This window comes from Tupaia chinensis, unplaced genomic scaffold (genome assembly GCF_000334495.1).
Source record: "Tupaia chinensis unplaced genomic scaffold, TupChi_1.0 Scaffold000197_1, whole genome shotgun sequence".
NCBI classification, from domain to species: domain Eukaryota; kingdom Metazoa; phylum Chordata; class Mammalia; order Scandentia; family Tupaiidae; genus Tupaia; species Tupaia belangeri.
The window spans coordinates 3,115,558-3,138,194 of record NW_006159672.1 but is presented as its reverse complement, the minus strand read 5'-3'; the positions used below and the strand labels follow the sequence as shown (position 1 = coordinate 3,138,194).

General features: G+C 40.5%; 1 protein-coding gene across 2 annotated transcripts in view; it reads right to left on the bottom strand.

The window, feature by feature from the left end:
• The window catches only part of MGMT (O-6-methylguanine-DNA methyltransferase), a 309,575-nt gene that overhangs the window by 31,854 nt on the left and 255,084 nt on the right, over positions 1–22,637 (bottom strand). For both annotated transcript variants that reach the window (XM_006146921.3, XM_027771222.1), the window contains exon 3: positions 20,122–20,282. In XM_006146921.3, coding sequence (XP_006146983.1) covers positions 20,122–20,282 — 161 coding nt within the window. The remainder of the gene's footprint in view (positions 1–20,121; positions 20,283–22,637) is intronic.

The following is a 22,637-nucleotide window of genomic DNA, read 5'->3' as shown; positions in this document are numbered from 1 at the left end:
CATTCCAGTCAGTGGAAAAATTGTCTTCCACTAAACCAGTCCCTGATGACAAAAAGGTGGGGACCACTGTGTTCAAGTTCAGTTTCTTCAACTTGAAAATGAGGATCCCACAGAGTGTCATGAGAATTTAATGAAAATTAGATGTGCACAAAGCATTTAGCAGAGTCCCTTGTCACATGGAAAGTGCTCAGTGAGCACTGGAAGTCTGAAGCTGACCATCCCAACCTGAATCCAAGCCACAGTGCAGGTCCATGAAGTTCATTCCCTTTTATTGCTGAGTACATAAATAGAAATAAAGCCCAATAGATATATCCTAGTTAATCTATTCTTTTTACTGTGGATGAGCACCTGAGTAATTCCCAATTGTTGGCAATTATACACTATTCATTCCATGAGAGAGAGAGAGAGAGCGTGCATGAAGGATGTAGGGGAGGAGGGAAAAGAAGGGAAGAAAGGAGGGGAGGACAGAGGAAGGAAAGGAACGAGGTGGGGCGAGAGACACACAAAGGACTCCATGATGACCCCCAGCTTCAGCCAGTCCTGTATTATGGGCATGTGTATGCCTGGTGTACACAGGTAGGTCTCTGGACATGAATATGGAGCCTTTCCATGTGGGTCAGCCTTGGAGTGTCACATTTTCTAATACAGTGTTGATTAGGCCCCTTTTATATTTAAGATAGGTTCTCACTTTGTCATGATCAGTGTGCCTCAGCCTCCTAGCTGGTACTACAGGTAAGTATCACCCCACCTAGCTTATGTTTTTAGTCTCCCTATGTCACCTAGGTCAGCCTTAAGCTCACGGTCCTACTGCCTCAGCCTCTCCCAATCACTGAGATTATGGATTCATGACAATACCATACCCAATTTTTAGATCAGCCAAGGAATTCAACCTGGGTATCTGTAGGTCTCAGCCTAAGGAGCACAGAACTGTAGAAATGCATGCCACCACAGCTAGGCCTGTTGCCAATTACAAATAAAGCCACTGTGAACATTCTAGTATATGTTTTTGTGGACATAGTTTTTTTCATTTTTGGGTACATACCTAAGAGTGGAACTGCTGGGTAACAAACTAGGGGAACATTTTATAAGAAACTGATAGGTCTTTACCAAAAAAGCCATTATACCATTTTATACCCCACTGATGCATATAAGAAGTTGAGCTGCTCTATATTCTCACCAACATTTGGTATTGTTAGCCTTTCTAACCTCAGCTACCCTGGGATATATATAGAGGTCTTTCATTGTGGTTCTAATTTACATTTTCCTAATGATGCTGAGCACATTTTCATGTGCTTGTGGGTCAATTCATATATATTCCTTTGTGAAGAGAAAGTTATCTTTTGCCTATTCAATGTGCTGTCTTTTTATCATTGAGTTATATGAGTTTTCATATATCTTGCTTGCAGGTCCTTTGCCAGATACGTTTTGCAAAATTTTCTCTCCTTTTATGGTTTTGTCCACTAAATTTTTTTTTTTTGGAGAGGTTTATACTATAGGGCGCATGTGGTCGCCAAAAAGACAGACAGAGACAAAGAGACAGAAAGTGAGAAATCACCCCCCAGTGGGGATGGCCATGCCGCAATCCCTTCCCCTCCCCCTTCTCCTCCATTCTCCTCTTAGGATCTTGGGCACACATGCACACGCGCCTGGCATGAGTTTAAGCCACCCAGTCTGGGACTTGAACCGTGGTCAACTACATGGGAGTTCAGTGACATAGCCATTACACTAACTGCTGGTCCCTTGCCCACTAATTTTCTTTTCTTTTTTAAAAAAAATATTTATTTTATTTATTCATTCATTTATTTTTAAATTTGACCAGAGAGAGACAGAGGCTGAGAGTGAGAGAAAGAGGAAGTGAGAAAGTAAGCCACCACATTCAGGACCCGAACCCTGGTTGGCCATGTGAGAGTGTCCAGTGCCTTAACCACCACGCCACCTGCTGGTCCCCAACCTGCTAATTTTCTTAATGATAATGTTGCTTAAAAATAGAATTACTGCAAAAGTATGGCTCTTCATTCTGTTATATCACTGTAACTTTTTAATCCTTTCCCACAGTGTCTTCTTCTTCTTTTTAAAGAGAGATTTTTTGCTATAGGGTGCATGTACTCGTCAGAGAGACAAGAGGCAAAGAGACAGAAAGTGAGAAATTACCTCCTCCCCCCCAGGGGGATGACCATGCCACAATCCTTTCTTCTCCGTTCTCATTTCAGGATCTTGGGCATGCATCACACGCACCTGGAGTGATTTTGAAGCTTCCAGGCCCAGGACTTGAAATGCAGTCAACTATGTGGGAGTCCAGTAACATAACCATTATCACATCTGCTGGTCCCATCCCACAGTGTCTTGATTACCATTGGTTTGTACTTGGTCTTGAAATTGGATAATGTTAAGTCCTATAACTTTATACTTCTTTTTCAAGATTTCCTTACATTTCTAAGTCTACATTTCCATATAAATTTAGAATAAGCTGGAAATTTAAAGGTACAATTGAACTAAATATAGAGAAATAGTTCATGGAAAACTGATGTCTTTGACTCTTCAATGACCAAAGTATATCTAATTACTTAGGTCCTCTGTAATTTCTCTCAATTCTGCTATATAATGTTCAGTGGGGAGGTCTTATCTATCTTTTAATAATGTTAAATACTTTATATTTTTGACACTTTCCTAAATATACTTATTTTTAAAATTTACTTTTTAATTGTATAATCTACATTTTTATGTATTAAAATTGTATCCTCAACTTTTTAATGATTATTTTCTATGTAAATAATTACATAATCTGAAAATGAAGATAGTAGTATTTATACATTTGTGATAAGTATTTTTTCTTTCTTTTTCTTCCCTTTTTGCACAGAATTCTGTCCTTCATTCTTTTCAATTACCTATGTCTTACAGAATGTATATAGCAGGATCTGTGTGGTTTTTATTTTTAAACAGTCTGTTAGTCTATGTCTTTTCACTTGAATATTGAGAACATTTACATTTAATGTAATTATCAATATGGTTGGGTTTAGGTCTACCAATTTACTGTTTTTCTATCTGTTCTTTGTTATCCCTTTCCTTTTCTCTTCCCTTAGGTTATTTTCTAAAAGTCGTCATTCTATTTTACATTCTCTATTGGCATTTGAGCTATATGAATTGGTTTAATCTTTCAACAATATTCCAGAATTTATAATATTCATATTTGATTTATCAAGGTCTGCCCTCAAATATTATAACCTTGCTCATAATAATGTAAGCAACTTATAAAGATACATTTCTACTTGCCTAGTCCTATCTTCTTTGCTATTTTGTCATATACTTTATTTCTACATATATTATAAAGCCCCAAATACATATTTATTAATTTTACTGTGAACAGTTAATCACCTTAAAGAAAATAATAAAAAAATTCATACTTATCCACATCTTTTCTAGTCATAGCAATGTTCATTCCTCTGGGAACCGTTCAACTTACAGTTCCCAGGTAGTTCTTTGCCTGGTCTCATGTGGTCTTTGTATGAATGTATGACAGTATTTTGCAACAGATTCAAGGGGTCACTATGCAGATTTCTGAATTTTTTTCTCTGTATAGCTCTCTCTTCTACAGCACTCTGCCCAGAAATTACTGGCAGCTGGAATAGTAGGATACACATACTAGAATATTTGAGAAGTAGCCAAATGGCCACTGACAAAGATAGAAAACAAATGATGGCATATTCATGACATGAAATGGTATACAGTAATTATAAGTAGTGAACCACCCCTATCAGATTAAAAATACATGAGTCTCACAAAAATATTGATTGAAAGAAGCAAGTCCAGGTAGATAGTAGTATTACTCTATTCATTTAAAATATAAGATATGAAACAGGGGTATAGAAGGCAGACATGGGACTTCAACAGTGCTGGGAATGCTCTATTACTTAATCTAGATGGTATAAATACCAGCATGCCCTTTGTTATTTATACCTTACAAATCCATTGTGAATATTCTTTTGTCTTAAGTAAGCATTTCATAATAAAAACAATGAAAATATCAACTTGCTGTCAATGTGCTCAACAATTACTCTTACTGAATCTCTTGAAATTGCAACTTTATCTGATAATTATTCAAAAAGTATTTATTTACATAATTTTCCTGTCCCACTTCCTACCTCGAAATTTACATTTAGAATAGGAGCAAGAAAAGAACCTAATTCCTAATCACCTGTAGTCCATGCTCTGAGTTCCCTGCAGGGACAGGGAATGTCTGGTCTGTGCTTACCCACAGGAGAAATCCAGGTCCATGAAACCAAGTTCTGAAAGTAGTTGACACTTCATTTATTCATTGTCACAATCACAATAAACCAAGCACTGTGGTGGGCATTAGGATAGAGAAGAACACTTTCATTTCCTAGTCCAGGAGCACACAATAGTGGAATGTAAACACCTAGTCATGTAGCACCAAATAGCTTCCACAGCTGAGTCGAGCAACGTTAAGTTAGGTACGATTTGTCCCTCCATTTGTCTCCCTTGCTGCCTCTGCTAGAATTAATTTTATTCACAGTTGTATCCACAACACAAAAATGCCTCCTGGTGCTCAAGAACTGTCTACAAAGGAGTAAAAATAGAGAAAAAAAGAGGAAAGAGTCAGGTGCTGTGGGAGAAGATCTGGGAAGAGTGACTAATGGCCTGAAAGGTTATGTGGGCCGTCCTGAGTCAGCACGAGTTAAGGCTGGCTAAAACAGAACAAAGTGGACCTTGGCCCCCAACCATAATCACCCTCTTGTGGCCTGACTATGTGGGCATATGCTATGACTTTTTCATCCTAGAGTCTAGAAGTCCCTTCATGCAGCCATTTGTTATAGCCTAGAACTTACCGGTGAATCGTTACAAGAAATAACAGGCTGAACACTGTCCATTTTCCAATTAAAATACTAATTGGCTCCATTAGTCAATTTCATGTGAGAGATACTACAAGCCAGTGTTCTCTCTGACTAACTGTGGGTTTGTATCAGCCATACTTCCTGTAACCTATTACACACGGCAGACACAGAAGGGCCTTCAGAGAGAGTGTCCTTAATAAGTTCTGTTGGATGTAAAGAATAGCACTTGAGAGTAATAGTCTTCACTGAGTTAAAAAAAGACTAGGGTAGAGCCAGGTGTCTTGGGTTGCTAGGTACTACTGGTAGAGGAAACGCTCCTCTGTGAAATAAGCAGTGTATCTTGTGCTGAGTATTTGGAAGCCTCGTATCACACTAATGACAATTTTATACATCATCACTACTATCCCTACATTATAGACAGGAAATCGCAGGCTTAGAAAGCGTGTTATAGGTGTTAAGGATGTTATGTTAGAAAGGGTGAATTGTATTCCAATAAGATTCATTTGTTGAGGTCATAACACCCAGTACCTCAGAATATGACTCTGTTTAGTCAAAGGGCCTTTATAGAGGTGATGAAATTCATGTGTGGTTGTAAGGGTGGGCCCTCAATCTGACTGAAATCCAGATAAGAGATCAGGATACAGAGTGAGACAGAGGAAAGGCACAGGAGGACACAGCAAGGAGGAGACCTTCTTCAAGCTGAGGAGAAAGAACTCAGAAGAAACTAAACCTGCTGCCATCTTGATTTTGAACGTCTAACCTCCAGAACTTTGAAAAAATGGTTGCTGACTAAACATCCTATCAGAGGTACTTTGTTATGGCACCCCCAACAGACTAATACAGAGTAAGAACGTTTCTCAAGGTTGCTCAGGCAGTTGGGGATACTGCCATGTCCTGCACAGCAAACCAGGAAGTGACACAGCAGAGGAGCTTTGAGACATGATCCTCAGATTCTAGAGAGGCCAATAGGCCACCGAAGAGCCCTGAAACAAAAGAAGGATCCCATGTGATGACAGCATGCCTCAGTGGTCACATGAATGAGTTCTCAGACATCTCAGAAAGATGACATCTGGTAGGAAAAGTCACAGAAAAAGCATGGTGTACGCCTGGCTTTATCCCTTCAAATCCTGGAAAAACTAGGCTATCTACCTTGAGGTAAGAAGGTGAAGAGGTAAGCAACAGAGTGCCTCCGCTGCTTAGAAACAACTGGTTCAGCTAAGTTGGCCTGAAGTGAGGAGTTGCCTTTGAAAACTGAGGGCCAGGAAGGTACGGGCCTAACCTCACTCACTTGGGAGGTACTTGGTGATGCAATTCTTCAACCCTCCTTACCCTTGGTTTTCCTAATTATGTAATAGAACAGGACTGATGGATTCTAAAGTGCTCTGATGAAATGAGCCACCTAACCCAAAGAATGCTGCCTCCTCAGACAGTAGCTGTATTATAGGTCAAAGCCAAAAGCTCCCCAAGCACATGCAGCAGATGGAGCAGAATAGATTACTTTTGCCTTGTAGCTCTGGTCATGTAAATTATATAGATTTTGTAGGGAACCAGAAGTCTTGGCCTTAAAACTAACATATTATCTCAGAGGCCAAGCCGAAGTCAAGTGCCCCTGCACTGAGGTCATGCTATGATCAGCCTTGGTTAGCTGGCTGACATAGAAAGAGTTCTGTGCATCTCTCTCCCCCTGTAAGTGGGTTTACATGGAACCATCCTGAAGGGGTAAGATGAGACTGTTTCTGAAATCTCCCTCAAGGCCAGCCCCCCAGACAGTTCTACATAAGAGCTGTGAGCCCAATAAAAAATCTGAGGAGACCAGCTTTTTAAATACAAATGGAGCCATTAATAATATTTAAATTATTTAGCCTTAACACAAATAACCACCACCACCCAATGCAATTTAAAAAATGATTTTTGTTTTCTAGAAAGGGGAGGGGATTACTGCTGCTCACTATCCCCAGGTGAAGAGTCAGTCCTGGGCCAGGTGTTCAATTCTGGGAGACCACGGACAGTCATACGTGAGTTTAAGATGCTGGCTGTAACGTACATCAAAAGGTGTTAATGGTTTCAATATTTATCTGCTGCAGGGAAGCACTCTAAAAAGAAGACAGAAAAAAAAAAATTCTGCTAATGGCTGTGTCTTTGCCATTAAAATGAAAAGCTTAATGCATCTTATAATCAGAGGACAATTTGCAAATCATTAAGAGAAATGTAAAATTCCATTAAAATACAAATCAAGAGACTCTCTCTGGACTAATAATCTTTTTGATATTATTTTGCATTTCACTATTTCTGTTCCAATACCCAGGCCCCACAAATGATCAGCTTCTGAACATGCTATTTACCACAGCCTACTTCTTTAACGAGAGACTGAGAGAAGGGTAATCTGCTATTCAGAGCAGGTACTAATGAAGAATTCCATATATTCTGAAATTTAATTAAAACCCCAAAGATTTCAAATTAGATGCAATTTGAAATGCCTGGGGCAGAAATACATGCACTTGCGTGGCAAGGGTATCACACTGAAAGTTGATACCGTAATTGGTCTTGATGTATTTTTGTGTTGCCGGGCTGAAGCACAGAACTCATAACCATATAAAAATTCTCTGTAGATTACCTGCTCATTGAAAATGCCATCACTCAGGTAGTCCTCTACTAAATTACCATGCTACTAAAATGCACAAAGTGATTCGGAGAGTAGAGTGGCACAGCTGGTCGACGCTGCCAATGAGTTATGCATGCGTCAACGCGGCCTTTTTTCTTAGTAAAATATGCTCAGTTGAATATTAAAATATAATTGGCATTCAACCTAAGTAGCTTAAACCATTTTGTTATCTTCTTTTAAACCGATTTGGCTCCTCCACAGTTATTTTCAAGGATGCGATTCACAAACTAATGATACCATCACATTCAGCTAGATTTGTGCTGTTTTACATTTGTCATAAATAGGTACAGTTTCTACAGCCTTCTAGGGGATGGCCTTTAATATTAGCTGCTCTTGAACATCAAAGGCCCAATTCTTGGAGAAAAAAGGGGAGGATATGCCATTTATGTTGGTTCTTGCATATTTTATTCTGAAAAGAGGAAGAGATGCGGATTTTCTGTGAAAAGTATATGTCTTGGCCAAGCAATAAGCTCTTATATGTCTCTTGAGCTCAGTCGCTAGGTCTTACTGAAACTGTCTAAGTAAGGAAAGGCTGAAGCGAAAATTATGCTGTCGGGGGGAGGAAAAAACAGCAGGGACCAGTCAAGGAGACAATATATATTTTATAAAAAGCAGACAATGTGTGCACAGGTGCATACACAGGAGTCTATGGATGGGCCCTCTTTTTTACATAATATGTATTTCTGCAATAATTAACAGTAGTACTCACGAAAAGAAAAAGTAGTTGTCATAGCAACAGATATGTGTATATTTATGCTGGCTGAGGGGCAGTGCACACCAGAGATACTACTTCTCAAATAGTATCAATATTTACCTTAATATTTGGGAGAGTAGGAAAAAAAACCTATCTGAACTTCACTAAGTATTTAAAGACATTTAAAAAGACTTCCTTTTCCTCTATGTCATTCTTTAATTTTCTTTTCAAAAACAATTTATTGTATGGAATTAAAACATGACATGGGGCAGGAAACATCCCCACTGTGTTTCCACAAAGCCTGCTCTGTTCTGGTGATTTTCCCATCTGTATCTACCCTCATAAGCTACACTGATGACCAGGTGCCTCCAAAAGAAAGAGATGATTTTCTTCTACGTAAACATTTGGTTTTTCCAGACATGTGAAGCACAACCTTTCAAATGGGATTGATTTTCATAATTCTTACAGTCAGCTTGAACAATGTGAAAGCATTTACATTCACTAATAGTTTTTACACTTTTGGCTCCCACAATCAATAATTTTTCAGCATTTCTGTCACTATTATTATTTGCTAGAGGGTATGTGTGTTTGCCAGAAGGAGACAGAGGGAGGGGAGAAAGCACCTGCCCATGGGAAATGAACATGCCGCAATCCCTTCTCCTCCATCTCTCCCTCCCTTTTTGGGTATGCATGCATACACATGCACCTGGCATGTTTCTCAAATAGCTGGGTTCAGGACTCAAACTGTGCAGTTCGTCATGTGGCTGGCTGCCTCAACTACCAGGCCAAAAGCAGCCCACTGTCATTAATTAATATATTGATAACTTAATAGTCAAATTCTATATGCATTTTATTAAAATACAATTTTCTGTATAAATACAGGTAGAGATAATTCTGTTATTGCTAGAATGATTTCAATGTGCACTAACATTACCTTTAAAATGCAAATGAATATTTTATGACAACAAAATATATTAATGTAAACAAGTCTCTTTGGAAGTGGTGCATATTTATCTAATGATGGGATAAAATTTTGAAAAGCACATTTAAGCGAGAAGACTTTTACTTTAAAATATAAATTTGATAGGAAATTCCTACTTTTCAAAGCCTTTTCAAATGCAAAATTATTGAAGAAAGTCACAATGCAATTTGCGTTTTGTTGATTTCCTACCTTCTGAGGAGAACAGCATCAAATCTAATACTTGGATGCTGAAAATGATTTTTCTCAATGTACTGACGTAATGAAGGCTGACGTATTTTTAGTAGAAACAAACTTTCATTGATTTACTGTTTATTTAGATACTCTCCCTCCCTTTTTGGGTATGCATGCATACACATGCACCTGGCATGTTTCTCAAATAGCTGGGTTCAGGACTCAAACTGTGCAGTTCGTCATGTGGCTGGCTGCCTCAACTACCAGGCCAAAAGCAGCCCACTGTCATTAATTAATATATTGATAACTTAATAGTCAAATTCTATATGCATTTTATTAAAATACAATTTTCTGTATAAATACAGGTAGAGATAATTCTGTTATTGCTAGAATGATTTCAATGTGCACTAACATTACCTTTAAAATGCAAATGAATATTTTATGACAACAAAATATATTAATGTAAACAAGTCTCTTTGGAAGTGGTGCATATTTATCTAATGATGGGATAAAATTTTGAAAAGCACATTTAAGCGAGAAGACTTTTACTTTAAAATATAAATTTGATAGGAAATTCCTACTTTTCAAAGCCTTTTCAAATGCAAAATTATTGAAGAAAGTCACAATGCAATTTGCGTTTTGTTGATTTCCTACCTTCTGAGGAGAACAGCATCAAATCTAATACTTGGATGCTGAAAATGATTTTTCTCAATGTACTGACGTAATGAAGGCTGACGTATTTTTAGTAGAAACAAACTTTCATTGATTTACTGTTTATTTAGATACTAAAGATAAGTCCTTTTTCTTTCTTTCTTCTTTTTTTTTTTTGAAGAGAGATTTTTGCTATAGGGCCACACGACAATCCCTTCTCCTCCATTCTCCTCTTGGGATTTTGCAGGACATACATGCACACACACCCAATGTGAGTTTTAAGCCACGAAGTCAAGGACTTGAACAAGTCAGCTAGGTGGGAGCCCAGGGATGTAACTACTAAACGTTGATCCCAGTAAGTTCTATTTTAATGTAAAAAGCAGCATTTCCATAAAAGTAGCATTCTTAACAATTTCCAATACTGAATAGTATTTTGACAGAGACCCTGCTTATATCTTGCTTATAAGGTTTGACAGGAGTCAACTTTCAAACAATCCTCCTGATGACCTTTCGACCAAAGGTAAAATTACCCTGGTCAGTTAAGTTACACTGTATGACCCCAAAGGCTTTGAATGAGAACATTCTCAAGTTCATTTTTTCCTAATTCATGGTAACTTGAGGGAACCAAGGACATCACCACGACTTAGATCCAGAATGAATCTCTGATGCAACTAGGCTCCCCAGCTACCCTTTTTACTTAATTAGTCAAAGAGCTCTTTTTTTTTTTCCCCCCTTTGTTTGGAGAGGTTTTTGCTACAGGGCGCGCGTGCTCAGCAGAAAGAGAGAGAGATAGAGAGCGAGAAATCAACCACCAGGAGGATGGCCGCGCTGTAATCCCTTCACCTCCATTCTCCTCTCGGGATCTTGGGCATGCATGCACACGCGCCCAGCGTGAGTTTAACGTCATTAGGCTAACTGCTGCTCCCAATCAAAGGGCTATTTGTATATGGACAGCATGAATTTCTTGTGGTGAGGCAGGCTGCAGTTCGATTGTAGTCACTATCAGCAGGCCAGGAGCTGAGATTCCCTTCCATGGAGGAAGGCTGGGCATTTTACTATAATTGCCTTGTGAGGAAGTATAAGGTGACACTGTGGGCTCTGTGAATGTTTAAACACTTTCAGCAATGCTAGGACTTGGTTTACAATAGGCATCCAGTACCTGAAACAAGTTCTTGTCCTCCACTAGCCAGCTCTGTTTGCACTTCCCCAGATGAATCCATAGTCATTTCTGGCTATTTTAAAGAAGATACACATTTTTGGTCAGAAGTATCCAGATACCCTCTGAAGTTCCTGGTTAGCTTTGCGGACACTCAGTCCTGGGGTCGTTGGCCAGCCTCTTCAGACACTGAGCTTCTTCTCAGTGTGCTTCAATCACTTGACAAAGAGAGGTGTTAACAGGTAGCATGTTTAGTTCACTCTTCCAAGTCTAAAAGGTAAATTATAAGCTGGCTCTCCCACCTTTCACTTAGCTTATGTGTAGAGTTCTAGATTAGGTGGACTTACACATACAAAATCCAGAACGTATTTAAGCTATTAACAGCAACACACTTCTTCAATATGCTGTTATATGTTTCAAACAATTACTATTAAATCAGGAATGTTAAATTCAGTATAGTGCAAAAGCACTCAGAAGAGATGGAACCATTTTAATAAATTCCCCTAGGGCAATAATTCTCAAAATGTATGTTTGCTCACCCTAAAGTTTTTAGGTGTCTTAGGGAAGGGTAAGAAGTATAGAAATTTGTAGGCATAATATTATGAACAAGAATTCTGACACATATCCCTCCTCCTGCCCTCCCAAATTAAGGGATTGAAATATAAGAGTAATTTGAAAAAGCAGTTTCCTAGAATGAATCATAGTTAAAATCTGAAAACTCCTCTCCTAGTCCAAGATGTTGCACTGCACAAAGAAAAGAACAAAGAGTACTCATGAGAACTGCCAGGCAGGAACCTGCATAATAAAGTATGAAACAAGGAACAAAGCCAGAGTGTCAGCACCTATGTTCCTCAGCCTGTGGAATTCACCAACATGCTAAAATGTAGCTGGTCAGTCAAGTAAAAGAGCTGAAAGTGAAGTGCACTGGTTGTTACTGAGCTGGCTTGATCAGGTGATCCATAGGGCCAGCAAATCAGGACAGCTGCCACCTTTCAGAGGCTCCTTGGGGTACTAATTCCCTAACCCTCAGAGAAACCCTTAACCATGCCACAACATTCTAGAACATCTAGCACTTTTGCTCTGCTGAGGGGCTGAAAGTTACATAGAATTTGAACACGGACTAAGTCGGTCAGCCAGGAGAGGTGTCCTGAGCCCACACGAGGCGTGCTTCTTCCCACTGGAAAAGAAAACACACCAGCACCTGATTTCTGCCCTACACACAGGCCTTTCCACACCTGATTTCAAGAAAGGCCTGTGTGTAGGGCAGAAAGGGTCCTCTGAAAAAAGCAGCACTCTCTACCAATGGCTTTGAAAGGGGGAAGAACAATGGTGTGGACATGGTCTTCTGGCCCCAGAGGGGATGGTGTCTTTGGAATGGAGTGAGTCAACCCTTAGTGGGCTGGTGGTCAGTAGATGTCCCTGGTAAAGAAGATGGTCACTCACTATCTCTGTCACCTCCAGGACTCTGCATCCCTGTTTATACACACTGTGGATCCTTCACTTTCACTGGTTCTTGCCTTACTTCTGTTTTTTAACTATTTCACCTTACCTTTTTTCTAAACCACAGAAACACATTGGGTTTACCCTCCATGATAGAGATGATGGCTATTCCTTGCAGTGGTCTCCTGTACTGATCTGAGATACCTGACAATCTTTCTGGCAACCTTAAATTACGGGCCTGCCGGCCACTCTCAGGCTTTGAATCAGGTCTTTTTATCCTCACCTTTCCAGGTGTTAGCCTCAGAAGGCATCGGAACTAAATTTCCATGTTTGCTGTCCCTGAAAAGGAGCTTAGCAGCTCTAAGGGTGAACAAATTACAATTTCACCAGCTATTTCTTTCTACACACTGTGGATCGTTCACTTTCACTGGTTCTTGCCTTACTTCTGTTTTTTAACTATTTCACCTTACCTTTTTTCTAAACCACAGAAACACATTGGGTTTACCCTCCATGATAGAGATGGCTATTCCTTGCAGTGGTCTCCTGTACTGATCTGAGATACCTGACAATCTTTCTGGCAACCTTAAATTACGGGCCTGCCGGCCACTCTCAGGCTTTGAATCAGGTCTTTTTATCCTCACCTTTCCAGGTGTTAGCCTCAGAAGGCATCGGAACTAAATTTCCATGTTTGCTGTCCCTGAAAAGGAGCTTAGCAGCTCTAAGGGTGAACAAATTACAATTTCACCAGCTATTTCTTTCCCACTTAATTTAAGTACAGTGTTGTTAGCTTGTTCTAATCATTAAATGGGCATCAGAAAAAGGTTTACAAACCTTCCGGCTCCACCAGGTAATATCTCAGTAAGGTCAACAGTTTTTATAAGTCCTCATTTAAAATAAAGGAATACACAGTGATGGCTTCCAATCAGAATCTATACACGTATCTCCTGTCTTAGCTATTCTTTTCTCTTTAAATAGGTTGTTTTTTAAGTTTTAGAATGTATCGGTACAAAGTGTCTGATAGCACGAAGTTTGCATCCTGCCATGGAGCGATAGGGAAATTTAAGAGAAAATGTCCCCCACTTAAGTGAACAGCTTTGTAGACAAATGCTGACTGAATTCATGACTTATAAGGCACATCTGAAGAACATTAAGACAGGCCCTGGACACTGGGATAAAGAGGGCTTCATGCCTTTTTTCCTAGAGAGACCACCTTGTCTGGTCTGCCAAGTTGTGGAGTGAAGGACACTTGTCTGGGGCTGGCTCTGCCTGAATGGGTGTGAAGCCAGGAGGTAAGAGCCATACCCCATGCATGAAGGCCTGGGGTGGATGGGTAGATGGCTGGAGGGATTTGTCCTCACTTGGCTCTCAAGATAGGGTTTTAATTTTTTTTAGTTTTATTTATCCATTCACTTATTTTTAATTTGGCCAGAGAGAGACACATAGAGAGACACACACATAGAGAGAGAGAGAGAGAGAGAGAGAGAAAGTGAGAAAGCAAGTCACCAGATCTGGGACTTGAACTGTGGTCAGCCATGTGGGAGTGTCCAGTGCCTTAACCACCATGCTGCCTGCTGGTCCCAATAGGTTTTTCATTTTAAAGGCTATCTCCAGTGAGGCCTCAGGTACCAGAGTTACTCTTCTATTAGTAGACATCCCCTTGCTGCCTTCCAGGATTTACATGGTCCCCACTAGAAGATTTAAGCACAGTGGGACTTTCTTCTAGGACACCAGGTAAAGCTAATTCATCCTGAAAGCGACCGTCTCTGAACTCTCTGCCAAGGCTGTTGCTGGAGGCCCTTTCAAAATGAGAGATTTAAAATATACACAAATACAATAATCGGAATCTTTTCTAAGGCTCTGTAACAAAGTTACAAAAACTTACTTTTAGCCAGCAAGTTTTAAAAAAAATGCAGATTTTACTGCTGTCATGCAACTGGATTTCATAGCTATAAGCTAATAGCTGTGACGAAGGAATTATTAAAGTGTTAAATATTTCATTTAAAAGGGAACATTGCAGTCACTTTAAAAAGCAAACTCAGAACTCATCTGTTGAAAGCCATCATCTGTGAGAAGGCATAGGAAGACCAGCTGGAGCCCACCAATCACACAGCCCAGCCCCACACTGGATGCCTGGGGAAGTCCCAACTCCAGCCAGGTAGCAGCAGAAAGGCCCAGATACTGGCCCATATTGTAGGAGAGGCCTGGAATCAGTGGCCCTGCTGCCCACAGCCTGTCCAGCCACACCTATAAGGAGGGTCACCACAGGTGGAAGGGCTTGGAGATGAGGATGAGCCCACACACATTCTGTACCTGAAAGTCCATCTTAGTTTTCTGTATGTCTACTCTTCTTAAACTCATTGTAAGAAACTCCTTTTGACAAACATACTATTTTTCTTATTCTAATCACTGCTGGATTCATGTCTAGGACTACTTTAGGACATATGTTTATGTGAAGAAGATGAAATTTTTTTGAAAACAGAAAAAAAAAAAAAAAAGAACAGTGTTAAAAGTTTAAATAGTATTGTGACCAGCAGATGGTGTATTGGTTACATTGCTGGATCCCAAAAGTCAACCATGGTTCGAGGCCTGGACCTGGTGACTTAAAACGCTTGCTGGGCAAGTGTGCACACATGCTCAAGATCCCAAGAGGAGAATGGAGGAGAAGAGATTGTGGCGTGGCCATGCCCCTGGGGGATGATTTCATGTTCTCTTTCTCTCTCTGGTGAACACACATGCTCTATAGCAAAAATCTCTCTCTCAAAAAAAAGTTTAAATGATATTTCATTATAAAAGAAACATTAAGGATGTATTTCAAGAATAATTGCTTTATCAAATGAGCATTTCTTAAGGAAAATAGACTTAAATATAAATCTGACCTTTGTGAGAAGTTTATAGGGAGGAAATCTCCTTAAAATGCCTCCTTGTGCAACAAGATTGCTAGGTCTCAATCACAGTGGCTAGAAAATGACTCTGCTAATACTCTTAATATATCAGAATCAAACCAAAACAAAAAGCCCCCCAAAACAAAAACAAACTTTGGCTAACTTTATTTTACAAAATGATCTGAATACTAGTAAAACAACATGTACAGTATCCCCAACTGGACTGTTAAATGTATTCATGTTGGAAAATTCACTTTACAAGCTAAGTGATGTACAGTGATTGAATGTATAAAATAAAATAAAATATATTAAAATTAAAAGAAATTAGAACACATTTTATTCAGCAATACAGCTTTTATTATATTAACTAATTAATTTATTTAGGTTTTTGCCTTAGGGAGTATGTGCTTGCCAACAGAGACATAGAGAGGTAAAGTGAGAAATCACCCCTCAGGGAGGATGGTAACACTGTAATCCCTTCTCCTCCAGTCTCCTCAGGATTTTAGTCATGCACACACCCAAGCTGTTGGGTCCAGGATTCAACCTGTAGTAGACCATGTGGGAATCCAGTGCCTTAACCATTATGCCACTGCTGGCCTCCAGGTTTCATTTGAACTGGTTCCACAGAATGACAAGTCTTCCTTCTATAACTGAGGTCTCCATTTCCCATGAGAAGCCCTGCTTATCACTGCCCAAGGACAGAGTAGTCACACAGACTTCCAGAATCCTGGCCAGAGAGAACCGCTCAATTGTCCTTTCATAGAAATACTTGGGTAACTAAGCTGTTATATATCAATCTTTGGAAAATTTCCAGGATAAGGAGTTGAGCTATATGAAATTTATAGTATTTGATTTATAGTATTAATTAATTGATTAATTAATTTTAGATTTTTGCCATAGGGCATGTTCATCTGCTGGAGAAGAGGGAGAGGGAAAGTGAGAAATCACACCCCACACAAGTGAGGATGGCCATGCTGCAACCCTTTCTCCTCTTGGTATTTTAGGCATGCACACACATGTATCTTATGCAACTTTCAATGTACAAAAAGAGCAATTTAATGCGATTCAACTTAATAAATATTTTTGTGAATAGTTTAAAAAAATTAAGAACACCACATTCATATCAAGGGAGGATCCTGAAAAAGAGAGGCAGTCTTGTAAACTTGTTCCACAGGCAGAAGAGAGGGCTTTCATATCAGGATAGGCCATGCTTAGGCTGGAGGAAGGGACAAGTTTCAGAAGTTTTATAAACTGGGACTTTAGATGGGGATGGTAAATGTGCTTGAATTTGAGGAAAATAGTAATTGTAATCATATTTTTAAAAACAGGCAGAAATGGATAGATGTGGTCTAAATCTCAGAAGCAAGAAAATGATGAATAAGTGATTCACAAAAGGATGTTAAACAAATTAAAATGCACAAAAAATGGAATTGGTCAAGGAATATTTATTCTACCTTAATAGGGACTTATTCCTGCCAGTCTACAGAATATATCAATTTCTATTACTCCATAGCTTCTACCAGAGGGCTCTCAGATGTCAGAAGGCTTTCCCTCTATGGGACTCTGCCCGACACTGTTAATTTCACTGGTATTATGAGACACAAACTGGACAGAGAGCAAACCCAGCTAATGCCGGACAGAAAAGGGGTTTACCACATCTGGGTGTAATACCAATTAACTCCACGTTAGCAACTGTATTATAACCATCCACCATCCCTCATTCTTTACACTGTAAAATCCGTACACCTGGTCCCTGCCCCAGAAGTAAATGACTGAGCTAAATTAAAAAAACCTGGCTTGTACATGTGGTGGCGTGGGAAATCCCAGCCCTAGCAGCAACCACAGACTGTCGGCAGGAAGGCCTGACCCAGAGGACCTTGGCCCCCAGGAGAGGGCTGCTAGAACTAAGCATTCCTGGTTCCATATCAAGTCTCAGAGTTTCTAGGGCACCATCAAAAAGAAAGATGCTAGAGGTTCCCTTCCCAACACAAAACTTTGCTGGAGTGGCTCTTGTCCCAGTTAGAAGTACCTTCCTGCACCACAGGGTTGTCCAAGATAGACCGGGTTGCAGGATAGCTGGGAGTTCTTCACTCATAACCCAAAGACTACTTCTAGGTCTTCCTGGTCCCAAGACTAACCATGACCTGTGGGCCCAGGAAGCATGCTACAGGTCATGTGAGCCAAGGAGGCAACGTTAAGTGTGGCCAGTATCAACTCTCTTTAAGCATCAGGGACTTAACTGAGGAGTCCCAGGCCAGTAGGTTCCAGGGGCCAGTCAGTCTCTGAATCTAAGATCAGTAAGTACTATAGTGGGGCAACAGTGAGGAGGCAAGGGTTCAGCACTGGTTCTCTTGTGGCACAGGTGGTTTGGGGATTATCTCCCCATGTCCAGTATCATTCCTCGTTTGCTCGTCACTCCTGTCCTGGATTATCTATCAGTACCCACAGAGGAATCCTTCCCCAGTTCTTTAAGAAATATCCTGAATGCTAAACACACACACACACACACACACACACACACACACACACAAAGCAAAAAAACCAACAACAAAGAAAACTAATAAGTTAATAAGTGTGTGTATACTGGCACATTACTCCTGACCCCACTGTGAACAGACAGGCAAGATCTAGCTCTATAGCCTGGATCACTGTCCAGCATGCAGAAAACTGATTTTCTGGCAACTTCCGCTACTACATTTTTCCCTATGTTACATAACAAATCTTAAGTAAATGTCATAATTTTGCAGGTTCATTCTCCCACTCCCCAACCCCATAATATTGTACAGATACTTTCTGCCCAGCTTTATGATTTTTTCTGTTCTCAGACCTTAAATTTCAGCACACTTGACAGACCTAGAGAGGAGAAAAGCCTGTTGGACAGGTCTTCTGTCTTTCTCCTACTAGTAGTGCAGTAATCCCAAAATGGAGACTGTAGACAGACAAGTTTGCTGCTCCAAGATTCCCAAGCCCCTACATTAAAAACAAAATCAGGGCCAGCCTGTGGCACAGAGGTTAAGGTGGCTTGATCCCATATGGTTGGCCTTGTGGTTCGAATCTTGTACTGAACAACTTGAAAAACAAACCAGCACATGTGCGCATATGCCCAACATCTCAAAAAAAGGGGAAAAATGAAGGAGAAAGGATTGTGGTGTGACTGTTTTCCACTGGGGATGTTTTATTATCACTCCCTACCCCCATGAGTCCAAATGCCCTCAGGCAAATTAAAAAATGAAAAAAAAATCAAAACAAGAAAAAATTAAAAATCAATCTCTGACTTCTTCAGAACACACAGCACAATTCCGGCCCTGTGCCTAGAATGTCAGAGGGGCACAAACTGGGTCACTACACTGTAGTAAAGCCCTCATGGTGCTAAAAGAGGATGAGATTGAAGCAGGCAAGACAATGTACTGGCCAGGTGGGCTCTCAGGGGCCTGCAGCAGCATCCTGGCCCTGTCAACGTTCCATTGGTGGACGCAGATGATAAGGGTTTTTCAGATGTGTGGTGTCTTGCAAAGGCCTGTCTACTCCAAATTCCCATATACTTGTCCCAGAGGCTCCTTTTTAGAGATCCTGGATCCCTCAATAAGAGACAGCTCTATATGATACAGGGGATAACAAGGTTCCCAGTTCATTATTGCTGTACAGTTTCAGCTCATTTATGCACAGAACAAGATCATTTTTATCTGTTCACTTGTCTGACTTTGTTAGTGAACTCAGGTATTGGTATAACCTTCTGGGGTTTCTTTACCTGCTTCCCCTGAAAACTTTATTCCATTTGCTGAAAATCACAGCAGCAATTAGAATGCCATTAAACATACTTAATAAATTCCACTTAGAAATTCAAAATTGCTTTAAACTCATCATATTGAAAATCTCATGGTATATTTTTCCCTTCACGGTATGTATGTATCTACACACACATATCTGTATATGGAAATAACCTCATTTACACTAAAGGATAATTTATGAGAAAAAGCACTACATAAAATAAATTTTTAGTATGTATCTAGGATGATTTTAGTTACTACAATTAATTTCTATATTGAGTAGGCCCAAATAAAAACATTAAAAGAAAGGTATAGAAAATATTTTGAGGTCATCACATAATACATTTAAGCAGTAAGTTCTCAATTCAGTCCTTAGAATTATATCTAACTGTTGCATATCTTGGAAATGAAGTATAAAAAGCATCTAAGAAGACGCAATGCTACCACTTACTATGATGTAACTGTCACCAACTGAGTTTATGGAAGTGGCTAATTGTCCATGTACAAGGCTCATTTTCTGTGCTGTTGGCAAGCGGGTAGTTTAAGTTAACAATAAGCTTATTGAAAAATTTACTGCCATTCAGATGTGTTCCTATTTAAACCTTTCAGCCAGCGAGAGTCAAGAGTCGATCTGCATGCATCATTTTTATTGCTTTTGCCAAGAATTATGTGACCATGTGCCAAAACTAACACAACTGTTTGGAAATGGGTGGAGATTGCAAACTCTTGTCCTTCCAGCTCAGCCACATGCCATTTCTGCTTAGATGATGTGAAAATACCAAGTCAATAAAATGAACTGCGATGTAAGTTATCATTAATAAGTCAAGTTCCCTGAAGGAAATACTGTGAGACAGTCAGTTACCAACCTTGCTGGAAAATGGGATGGTGAAAAGCTGGAACGGGAAGCTCTTTGATGGCTGTGGGCTCATAGAAATAGGCATTCAGCCAGGCTGCACACTGCATCAGGGGCTCCGTCATCCTCTCTGGAACACCAGGAACCTCAGGAGGAGCTGGGGCCTCCATGGGCCTATAAAAGGAACAAGGGCTTATTAAATACTGGGTTCTGCCTCCACACATCTGAAAAGCAAACAGAAAGTTCCTACTGCATCTAGATGGGTAAACACATGGAGCTGCCTCATGGGTTGCTTGTCTCAATTAGCTGTGTAACAGGTCACATGAGAGCAGAAAGGCGGACTGTGAGAGGCGAGGTCATGGAGATGCCCAGGAAGTTACAGCATCCAGTTTCCACCTTCAGGCTTTATGAACAACAGGCAAGTCCCTACGCATGGGCTCCGAAATGTGAAAGAGCAAGTGACACACAAAGAAGAAACTCAAGTATATCTCCCCGTTCTAAGACTGAGAGACAGCATATGGACAGCTAGAATCATCAAGTATTTATTATCGGAAGTATTTTCCAGAACTATCATCTAAATAATTAGACCACCTCCAGTCTATTGGTCCCATGTTCCAGAGCATTTTATCTATGTGTAAATCATCCTGTTAGTGATTTCAATGGCAGTGCTATAACTGATACCTGGGAAGTCTATACGGGCCTTTCTCAAATCTTCCCATTGGTTCTTCCTAATCACAATTTTCTCTTTGATCTCCTTAAATTTAAACTCACACATTTTAGAGTTGCTTCAGGTTGTTTCATGATTGCTTCTACATGGGTGTTGATTCTAGTGGATCTAGTGGCCCACCACATGAATTTGTTTCTTATCTTCAGCAGGGTTTGTTTTTCTGGGGATGTGCTCCCAGGACTGAGAAAATGTTAACTCTCTGAAAGAGCGTTAACTTCTGTTCTGGACTTTAGAGTAGTCTGATGAATCCGATTTTTATTTTGTTTCTTAGGACCCACATGCATGAAGCACCGGCACTGGGTCTGATCTCTCTGGATGACTTTCTTCCTTCCTTACCTTCTGAGGCTATAGACAGATGGCAAGTTTCTACGTGGCTTACTGGGCCTGGTAGGCAAAGCTTTCATAGTCTCTTTTTCAGAAAGTGTAGCTTCTGAGGCTTTTGTGGGAAGGTGGGAAATGCCATAGCAATGCAGATGCAAGAAGCCCTTGCTGAGCTGCCCTGAGGCCTTTCTTCCTGAGATTTTGATACCTTGTCAGGCATCCCATGCGGGCTGGGGTATGTGCTACAGTCTATAAACTGTTTTCAATATATACTCAATACCCTTGTGAGGGTTCAAGTGAAGAGGACAGGTCTTCATTCATCTGTAAATATAGCCTGTCATAGGAATGAAATATGGTTGAAGTACTTGGAAGCATAGGCCTGGATGTGTCTGTGTGAGGGAGGGACTGTGGGGGTGGTAGGTGAGATAGGCTCCCCAGAAAGGAGCTACCCATGTTGTCCTGAAATGATGACAACATGAACAAAGACGCAATGAAGTGAAAGACCACTAGGAAATAGGAGGCTAGACTTTAATGCAGGAAGATCTCAAGTGGCAGAAAGTTGACCAAGGGCTGTGCATGTCAGGGCAAGAAGGACCACTTCGTCATAGGGCAGCAGAGGTTTCCCAAGCATGAATGATGGTGCAGTGGGGTTCTTATTTTTTTTTCTTTTTTTGGAGGGTTTTTTGCTATAGGATGCATGTGCTCACCAGAAAGACAGAGAGACAGAAAGCAAGAAATCACCCCCCGGGGGGATGGCCATGCCACAATCCCTTCTCCTCCATTCTCCTCTTGGGATCTTGGGCACGCATGCACATGCGCCCGGCGTGAGTTTAAGCCGCCGGGTCTGGGACTTGAATCGCAGTTGACTACACGAGAGTATAGTGACATAGCCATTATGCTAACTGCTGGCCCCTGGCAGTGGGGTTTTGATCAAAGGCCAGAAGGCACTGCAGGTCCCCCTGAGCATGGCTGCGGCTATAGCAGTAACATGGCAAAGGGTGTTGATCGAGACTTCTGGGAAAGAATAATAAGTGATGCATCAATGAAGGCCTCTCCTCACAGCTGGTGTCCAGGAGGATGACAGCCCTGGAGCTGCAGGAGGCCAGAAGTTCAGTTTAAATTAAGTTTAAGGTTGCCTTGGAAGTATGTAGCCACAATTCTTAAAACACTATGTACTAAGAGCATGAATAATTTCTAGAACAATCAGTTCTCCCCTTTTCTGTGAGGTAAAAGTCAAGTTTACACAAATGTAAATAAAGTCAAAAGTATGTAATGAGGGAACCAGCAGTTAGCATAATGGCTATGCCGCTGGACTCCCATGTAGTCGACCGCGGTTCGCGTCCTGGACCCGGTGGCTTAAAAAAACTCGCGCCGGGCGCGTGTGCGTGCGTGCCCAAGATCCTGAGAGGAAAATGGAGGAGAAGGGATTGCGGCGTGGCCATCCCCTCTGGGGGGTGATTTCTCGCTTTCTGTCTCCCTGT